Source organism: Microchirus variegatus (assembly GCF_963457635.1).
Source record: "Microchirus variegatus genome assembly, chromosome: 19".
NCBI classification, from domain to species: Eukaryota; Metazoa; Chordata; class Actinopteri; order Pleuronectiformes; family Soleidae; genus Microchirus; species Microchirus variegatus.
The window spans coordinates 23,691,827-23,701,178 of record NC_139820.1 but is presented as its reverse complement, the minus strand read 5'-3'; the positions used below and the strand labels follow the sequence as shown (position 1 = coordinate 23,701,178).

At 42.6% G+C, this 9,352-nt stretch overlaps 1 protein-coding gene across 1 annotated transcript in view; it reads right to left on the bottom strand.

The window, feature by feature from the left end:
• Positions 1–5,173: 5,173 nt before the first annotated feature.
• tbc1d9b (TBC1 domain family member 9b) overlaps positions 5,174–9,352 on the bottom strand; it is a 9,494-nt gene continuing 5,315 nt past the window's right edge. Inside the window, 11 exon segments of the mRNA XM_083906465.1 lie at positions 5,174–6,088; positions 6,189–6,280; positions 6,399–6,443; positions 7,145–7,195; positions 7,366–7,434; positions 7,700–7,765; positions 7,865–8,105; positions 8,290–8,358; positions 8,436–8,534; positions 8,702–8,831; positions 9,350–9,352. The exon segment at positions 9,350–9,352 is cut by the window's right edge and continues 80 nt beyond it. Coding sequence (XP_083762591.1) covers positions 5,474–6,088; positions 6,189–6,280; positions 6,399–6,443; positions 7,145–7,195; positions 7,366–7,434; positions 7,700–7,765; positions 7,865–8,105; positions 8,290–8,358; positions 8,436–8,534; positions 8,702–8,831; positions 9,350–9,352 — 1,480 coding nt within the window. The 3' untranslated portion in view covers positions 5,174–5,473.

Below are 9,352 nucleotides of genomic sequence, written 5' to 3'. Positions count from 1 at the left end.
GGAGCTCGCTGCAGGAAATAGGAGAAGACGTCACATCCGGCCAGTGTCTTCTCTCAGTGTAGATGTTGTAGAGCCCGTGACTGCCCCCTGCAGGGCAAAATATCATTGTTTTCATGCGTTTTTTTACCCGTCGACAAAATGGATTGATGAATGAGACGTTCTTTATATCTGTATACGTTTATTATGTTTATGTACTTTAATATTGGATATGTTTCTTTGATGATACACACTTCCGCTGCACTACCAAACGTTTAAGTGCGTCAATATTCTCTCCTTTACGTCAATTCTAATCAAGAGGTCGAAACAACGCAGTCCTATTTCCTGTTTTCAATATAAAATACTATCGAAAGCGGACAGCCTGAAAGAAAACGGTTAAATTGCATGTAAAAAAAAGAAGTAATATATATATATATATATTGTATATACTGTACATAGTGGAGCTATAAGTCTTTCATCTTGTTTTATATTGTCTCACTAACACATTTATTTTCACATTTTAATACTATTTAGATAATTATATATATATATATATATATATATATGTATACATACTGTATATTCGTATATATAACATTTTATCTATAAAATCACATGTATGTTTATAACTTTATAATCATAACATAACATAACATAAGCATCATCAGCGTGGTCAGTGAACACATCATCAGCGTGGTCAGTGCTCTGTGAATGCATCATCATTGTGGTCAGTGAACGCAACAGTGGTCAGTGAACGCAGCATCAGTGTGGTCAGTGAACGTAGCATCAGTGTGGACGGTGAACACAGCAGTGGCAAGTGAATGCATCATCAGTGGTCAGTGAACGCATCAGTGATGATGCGATTTTTCTTTTTACATGTACATTGGTTACATTGCAATTTAAAAATTATAATTGTGACAGTGAAAAATTAAATTTTAATCAAACAGTGCATTTGCTTTTTGTTTGTTAGCATTTGTATGTTAGCACATTAGCTTTTCGTTTTCACTTTTGACCACCGGAGGGCAGTCTGAAGATTTTAGCAGCCATAAATCAGATTTGACCTCACATGTAATAACAACTTTGTCCACCGGAGGGCAGTCTGAATGATTTCTCATCCAAAAATCTTATTTGACCTCACATGCAATAACACCTTTGTCTGAATAATTCAGTATCCATAAATCAAATTTGACCTTACTTGTAATGACACGTTTTTCCACCAGAGGGCAATTTGAAGAACCCAGCAGCCATAAATCAGATTTGACCTTACATGTAATAACACCTTTGTCCACCAGAGGGCAGTCTGAATAATTCAGCATCCATAAATCAAATGTGACCCTCCTTGTAAAAACACATTGGTTCACCAGGAAGCTGTTCCACCATGTGAACCAATCCATTACCCATAATGCTTTGTGAAAACTTAAAAGTGAAGAAAACAGTGTCTTTTGTCTAAAATAAATCACATTTTGACTGTGAAACATTTGACAAAAGATGGTAAAACAGTGTCAAAAAGTTTGTGATACATATTTCTGTAATAATTCAAGTTTTATCATTTAATTCTTTACCAGCACCATAAGTGATAAGACTTTAGTGGACTTTATATACTCTGTTATCCTTCAGTGAATGAAGTTTAATTCAGCTCAGTTTAAATACTGTAGTGGCACTGGATGAAACTCACCATGATATGTCATGTTTGCCCACACGAGGGCAGTGTTCAATATTAATTATATATACATTATATATTTTTCATGCAGTTCAATACTTGCCCACTAGTGGGCAATTTAAAAACCTTCAGATCAGAAGTTATATTTCCCTTATTGAGTACCTGTCACTCATGCTGTCCAATGGGCTTCACTGATGACGGTGACTTGTACTCAACTCCACCCAGTACGCCAAGCAGCCCTGATGTCATCACCTGTGAGAACAGGTGAGAACCAATAAGAGCTGGAGCTCAGTCAATAATCAATACATGAAGTTTCCTGCTTTATTACATCATCGATCAAACGTTTATTTACAATAAAAGAAAATAAACGATTCACGTTGTTGTTGTTTTTATTGAACTCAGTCGACGCTGAAATCCTCTTCAGTCTCAAACATGGAGGCAGGGGGAAGAGGGCGGGGCCTGCTGATGATGTCACCAACCTCACACTTTAGTTGACTCCTCCCACTGACACAAGGTTCTGAACTGAGGAAATGTGTCCACCTGGAACTAGAACTAGAACCCAGACTTGGAGGACTCATTCTGGACTGGTTCAGAGTGGTGGTCCTGGGTCTGGACTGGTTCAGAGTGGTGGTCCTGGGTCTGGACTGGTTCAGAGTGGTGGTCCTGGGTCTGGACTGGTTCAGAGTGGTGGTCCTGGTTGAGGATGATGGTTCATCAGGTCGATCGTTCTTGAGAAACAGAAGGACGAGGTTCAGTCAAAGGTCAGGGGTCAGAGGTCAGAGATGATGTCATCATTTACCTGATCAGCTGTTTCTCTTTTCCTCTTCCTGTCTCAACACAGAAGGTCAAAGGTCATGCTTTGTTTTGACTGAAATTTTATTGTGACATTTTTAAACAAAGTTCACACCGGTTGTTGTTGTTGTTGCCATGGAGACGTCGTCTGTCCTCCGTCCCCTCTCCCTGATTGGGCTCTGGCTCTGGCTCTGGCTCCGCCTCTGGCTCCGCCTCCACAGGTGCATCCAGGTATTTGCTCCAGCGGCTCGTCTGAGTCAGCTCACCGTCTTCCTCCCTGTCTTCATCTTCACCCTCCTCTCTACTGTTCTCACACAAACACATACCTACACATCAGCTATCAATCAAACAAGCTGTGGTGCATTGTGGGAAGGTTGGTTACCATAGTGACCAAGTGCTTTGCTCCTCCTCCAGCGTAGCTCCTCCCCTCGCAGCGTTTAGTTTCTGAACGTGACGTCTGCAGTCGGCCGCTGAGCCACGCCCAAACTCCTTTAAATCAATAAATAAATATTCATTAAATGGAAAAAAATATTTATTTTAATGACAGATGAATATATAATTAGTGCGTAATGAAATTAAATAAAGGAATATTTCAAGTATTTAGGAAGTACATAATTCAAATTGTCACGTGACCTTTAGCAGCGACTGCTTCTCTCCACAAACTCTACAGCTCCACCTGGTGGTCGCCTTCTTGACCTGAGAAAAACAATCATGTGACAAGTGACTTGTCTTTTCAGTGTGAGACATCACTGAATAAACTGGTGCCTCAGAGGTCAAAGGTCAGTTTGAGAAGAAAGAAAAACGAATGGAACCTGAAACATTTCCTGATTTTAGGAAAAAAAAGGCATACTATATTACGCGTCCAAAATTTGGAATATTTTTTGGAAAAAAAAATTTGGTCCAAAATGTGACCAAAAAGTCAAACTATACTATGTCGTCGACCAAAACGTCATACTACACTTGTTACGACCTCAGGGTCGTGACCACTTTTTCCTTGTGTGTATGTGTCTGCATGTGTGTGTGATGGGTTGCAGGTGTGTGTGTGTGTTTGAGTGAATGAGTCTAGGTGGATCCTGGGAGCTGATTGGTCCGTTACAGGAGGAAATCGATTAAGAGGCCTGAACATCCCAGCTGCAGTGGACTTCCTCTAACCTCTCACAGTCAGCAGACATTTTGTGCTTGGTTTTAATAAACCTTTAACATGCTTTATGTTTGTGTGTTGCTGGTGGTTTCTTGGAAGTTGGGAGTCTCTTTATTCTTGTTGTGATCAGGTTTTTCCACTAGACCAGGGTCTGTTTCACAAAGCAGGTTCAACAAACTCTAACCCTGAACTCTGAGTTGATCGACTCTGAGAAAGGAAACTCTGAGTTTTTTCGGTTCCACAACAGCTGATTTGAGTTAGTTTGTTCAACTCAGAGTAGTTTCACCTCGAGTTAAGCGCGTGCACCACAAGTATAAACAGACAGTATTAATGGAGCCCCGTTTCAATTTTCGTACAAATCTGAGCATTTATTAAAAAAAAAAAATTGGGTCCAAAATTTGACAAAAACGTCATAATATACTATGTCGTCCAAATCTGACAATTAAAAAAAAAAAATTTCGAAAAAAATTATTTGATTCAAGATAAAAGAGTTGTTAAAAATACATTTAAAAAACAATTAAATATTTATTGGAAAAATAAAATATTTTTTGAAAATTGAGGAAATGATTGACAGATTGACAGTTTGACAGTGGGAGGGATTTAGAGGCGATTTTATGCAAAAACGATGCAGTAATATAACGATATTTTCTATAATAACATATATATAGAAATATATATATATACACACAAGTAAATATATATATGTATGTACGTATATATCTATACGTACATACATATACATGTAAACATATGTGTGTTATAACAGTCAGGATCATTGAAAATATTCACGAATCTCGGTGTGTGTGTGTGTGTGTGTGTGCGTGCGTGTGTGTGTGCGTGTGTGTACATGTGTGTGTGTGTGGGGGGGGTGTGTGTCTGTGTGTACATGTGTGTGTGTACATGTGTGTGTGTGCGTGTGTGTGTGTTTGTGTCTGTGTGTACATGTGTGTGTGTACATGTGTGTGTGTACATGTGTGTGTGTTCACACACTCACCTGTTGGACCTGGAACACCTCACACGTCACACACCTGATGACGTGATAGTCCTGACCCATGACGGATGTTCTAACGCGGCTCTGGTTCTTCGTTCTGAGTGAGATTTTTCCCGGGTTTGTTTTATGTGCGGATATACGTCATCGTCAAAGCGGAAATGATGAGCGTGTGAGACGTTAGAACCATGTCTATGGTTAGAACGCCCCCTGCAGGCAGGAGTCACTTCAGTGCAATGTGAAATAATAATGTTTCAATCAACGACTTTGACACAAGAGAATTGAGTTTATTCAAACAATAACAACAGGAAGTGACGTCATCACACGTCAGATGAAAACAGTTCAGTCATTAAACTAAGATACAAACTGGTTATTTGTTCATACGTATATATATACACACACACATATTTATACATGTATATATATATAAACATATACTGTATGTATATGTATATATTACAGTATATAGTATTATACTGTATATGTCTACATAAATATGTACACACATCTACTGTATATGTGTATATACACATATATACAGTATATATGTGTATATACACATATGTATATATGTATGTATACAGTATATATATATATGAGAATGTGACAGCTCATTTTTGTCTTTTCTCATCAGTAAAGACTGAAAACATGAACTCTTATAACTGACACCATTCTAACAAGCAGCAGAGTCAGAGTCGCCCCCTGGTGGCTGTTATTTGCTGCTTGTCCTCAGATTTAAAAGCAGATATTTCACCACAAACATCTTTAGATTCAGACAAATGTTAAAACATGTCAGTGAAACATTGTTTAAAGGGCGTGGCCAATTCTTTTAGCCACACCCACGCGTCGGTCAGTGAGCGTCCTGCACTTCAGACCAACCAACAGTGATGTCATCATCTGATTCAGGTCATGTGACTCAGACTGAATTCTGGGAGACTTCTTGGTCAGAGGCGGAGCTTATCTGACGCTCCACTGCCCTCTGGGCCTTACAGGCGGCCATCTTGTTCTGGATGTTCTCTTTCCTTTCAAAGTAGTGAACGAGCGGCGGTTCGGTCAGCAGGGACGCTAACACCTGCTCAAAGGTGATCGACCAATCCACGTCCAGGACACTGCCCCGCCCCTGCTCGCTGCCCCGCCTCTGCTCACCGCCGCCCACCAACACTGTGTCATCACTGATGTCATCACACGGCAGCGAGCCTGAACTCACCACGGAGTAGGACGACGCCGACGTGTCGTCTCTGACGTCCTCGTCAGGCGTGGGAGGAGCCACAGTCTCCAGCTGGGCGTCGGCCAGTGCCTGAAACACCTGCGACTCGGATGACGCCCCCTCCACAAGGTCATGGGGCGTGGCCTGAACAGGAGGCGGGGCCTGAGCAGCAGGTTTGTTTGTGCCGTTATTGAACTTCTTGCCGACCTCGCCGATACGCAGCAGGAGACTGGCCACGGTGGCGATGGCGTGATAGAGCTGTTGCTCCGCCTCCTCCTCGCTGAACAGGTTATACAGAGTTTTACAAAACTCTATGAACTGTTCCTTTAACACAGAGAGAGGTCAGAGGTCAGAGGTCAGTGTGTGTGTGTGTGTGTGTGTGTGTGTGAGTGTGTGTGTGTGTCAGGGAGGGGGCGTGGCTCACCTGGTTGATCCTGGGCAGGTCTTTGATGGTCTCAGTCTTGGTCTCCTTCTCTTTGGTCCACATCCTCAGATAAAACCTGTAGTCCTTCACCTCTGCAGAGGTCAGAGGTCAGAGGTCACTTGATCTGCATGTCTCTTCAGACGTCAACGTTCGTGTTCACCAGCAGGAGGTGCCATTCACTCACTCATTCACTCATTCACTCACTCTCACCTCTCTTCTTCTCTCCATCTCCTGCTTCCTGTTTCCTGTCGTCACCTGTTCACACAACAATCATTACACTTCCTGTTTCCTGTCGTCACCTGTTCACACAACAATCATTACACTTCCTGTTATCACCTGTTCACACAACATCATTACACTTCCTGTTTCCCGTCGTCACCTATTCACACAACAATCATTACACTTCCTGTTTCCTGTCGTCACCTGTTCACACAACATCATTACACTTCCTGTTTCCTGTCGTCACCTGTTCACACAACATCATTACACTTCCTGTTTCCCGTCGTCACCTATTCACACAACAATCATTACACTTCCTGTTTCCTGTCGTCACCTGTTCACACAACATCATTACACTTCCTGTTTCCTGTCGTCACCTGTTCACACAACATCATTACACTTCCTGTTTCCCGTCGTCACCTATTCACACAACAATCATTACACTTCCTGTTTCCTGTCGTCACCTGTTCACACAACATCATTACACTTCCTGTTTCCTGTCGTCACCTGTTCACATGACAATCATTACACTTCCTGTTTGGCGAACGCACACAGCTTTATTTTGGTGAATTATTTTCCCTGGTTAAGACATTATGCCTAGTTTGTTTGTTTGTTTGTTTATTTATCTATTTTAAATGACATTTATTTTCATATATTTTATTCAGTATATATGTGATCTGTATTTTTGTATAATGTATATCTTATATTTCCTGTTTATATATCACAGCAACACACACCTGTCACGTCCTGCTGCTGCACAGAGTCAAGGTGAGACATGAGGGAGGAGTCTGGATTAAAGGGGAGGAGCAACAGGAAAAAGAGATTTGAAGTAGAATTAGAAATTTAAATTAAGTGATTAAAATATATTGATCATGATTTTTTGTGAAGTAAACAAACACACACAGAGTTGATGAATAAGTTCATATAGATGATCTTATTATTATTGATCAGTTATTACCTCGTGTTTCTTCTTCAGTAAAGAAGGTCGTGGCCTCCAGAGCTGACTCCGCCTCCTCAGCACACAGAGCTGGAGCAAAGGTTACATTTGTTATTCTACTTTAGTGCAACACACACACACACACACACACACACACACACACACACAGACATACACACACATAAACACACACACACACACACACACACAGAAACACACACACACACACACACAGAAACACACACACACAAACACACACACACACACACACACACACAAACACACACACACACACACAAACACACACACAAACACACACACACACACACAAACACACACACACACACACAGTTACCTGGTGGTAGGTGGAGCTTATACAACAGTTTGAGTTTCTCCGTCATGTCTCCATGATACATCACACCTGTGACACACAAACACAAACAAACAAACACACAAATGAACAAAGTCAGTTCTGGTCTGGTTCTGGTGTGACCAGGTCCTCAGGAGAACCAGGACTCACTGAGTCCAGTGATGAACTCTTTGAAGTTGACCAGTCCGTCGTGGTTCTGGTCCAGGAGTCTGAAGAGGCGTGCCGACAGCGAGGGGGTGTGGCCTCCACACACCCAGGGAGCGAGCGCCGTGAAGAGCTGACAGAACTGAGCCGGGTCGATGCGGTACTGCTCCAGGTACGGTAGACTGGGGTCATGACGCTCTGCTGCAGAACTGCTGGACCCCCAATAACAGCTGGTCATGTGTTTGGACTGAGGACGCCAGAACACAGGGGGCGGAGTCACGCTTTTATTAAGTATTATTATTATAATAATAACAAATAATCATTATTTTGTTGTTGTTATTACGTAAACTTTATGTGATTAGACACACACACACACACACACACACACACACACACACACACACAGTGAGTTAACTAAGTGACATCATCACCTTAAACAGACAGTAGAGTTGGTCCAGTTCATCGATGCTGAACGCAGACTCTGTCATCATCGCCCTGACCTGCACACACACACACACACACATGAACACTCACATGTTAGCACTAGCATGTTAGCTTCTGCAGGTCAGTCACTCACCACGCTCCTCTTGGCTGTGTCCTCCAGAGACTGAATGACCTTTAACCTTTGTTTGAACCTCATCTGCTCAATGACATCAGAGCGCAGGCTGCCGAACCTCTGAAGACAAGAAGAAGAAAGTTAGACTGACCCACTGCAGACTGTAGGGGGCGCTACAGAGTGTAGACTGTGCCACAGACTGTAGACTGTGGGGGGCGCCACAGAGTGCAGACTGTGCCACAGACTGCAGACTGTAGGGGGCGCCGGTGTGATGGTTGTGCTCTGACCTCATAGGACGCCTTGATCAGGTCCAGGATGTCGATCTCAGGTGGAGGTTCATCTCCACTGGTCAGGAGAGCGTGAAGGTGAGGGATGTTCAGAGACACTGTGTGTTTGTTTACTACGTTATCCAGGTACCTACACACACACACACACACACACACACACACTGAGGTAAACACAACCAAGTAAAAACCTGTCCTCTAAGACTCAGACCTGTCCTCTAAGACTCAGACTTGTCCTCTAAGACTCAGACTTGTCCTCTAAGACTCAGACTTGTCCTCTAAGACTCAGACCTGTCCTCTAAGACTCAGACTTGTCCTCTAAGACTCAGACTTGTCCTCTAAGACTCAGACTTGTCCTCTAAGACTCAGACTTGTCCTCTAAGACTCAGACCTGTCCACTGAGACTCAGACCTGTCCTCTAAGACTCAGACTTGTCCTCTAAGACTCAGACCTGTCCTCTAAGACTCAGACCTGTCCTCTAAGACTCAGACCTGTCCACTGAGACTCAGACTTGTCCTCTAAGACTCAGACTTGTCCTCTAAGACTCAGACTTGTCCTCTAAGACTCAGACCTGTCCACTGAGACTCAGACTTGTCCTCTAAGACTCAGACTTGTCCTCTAAGACTCAGACCTGTCCACTGAGACTCGTACCTG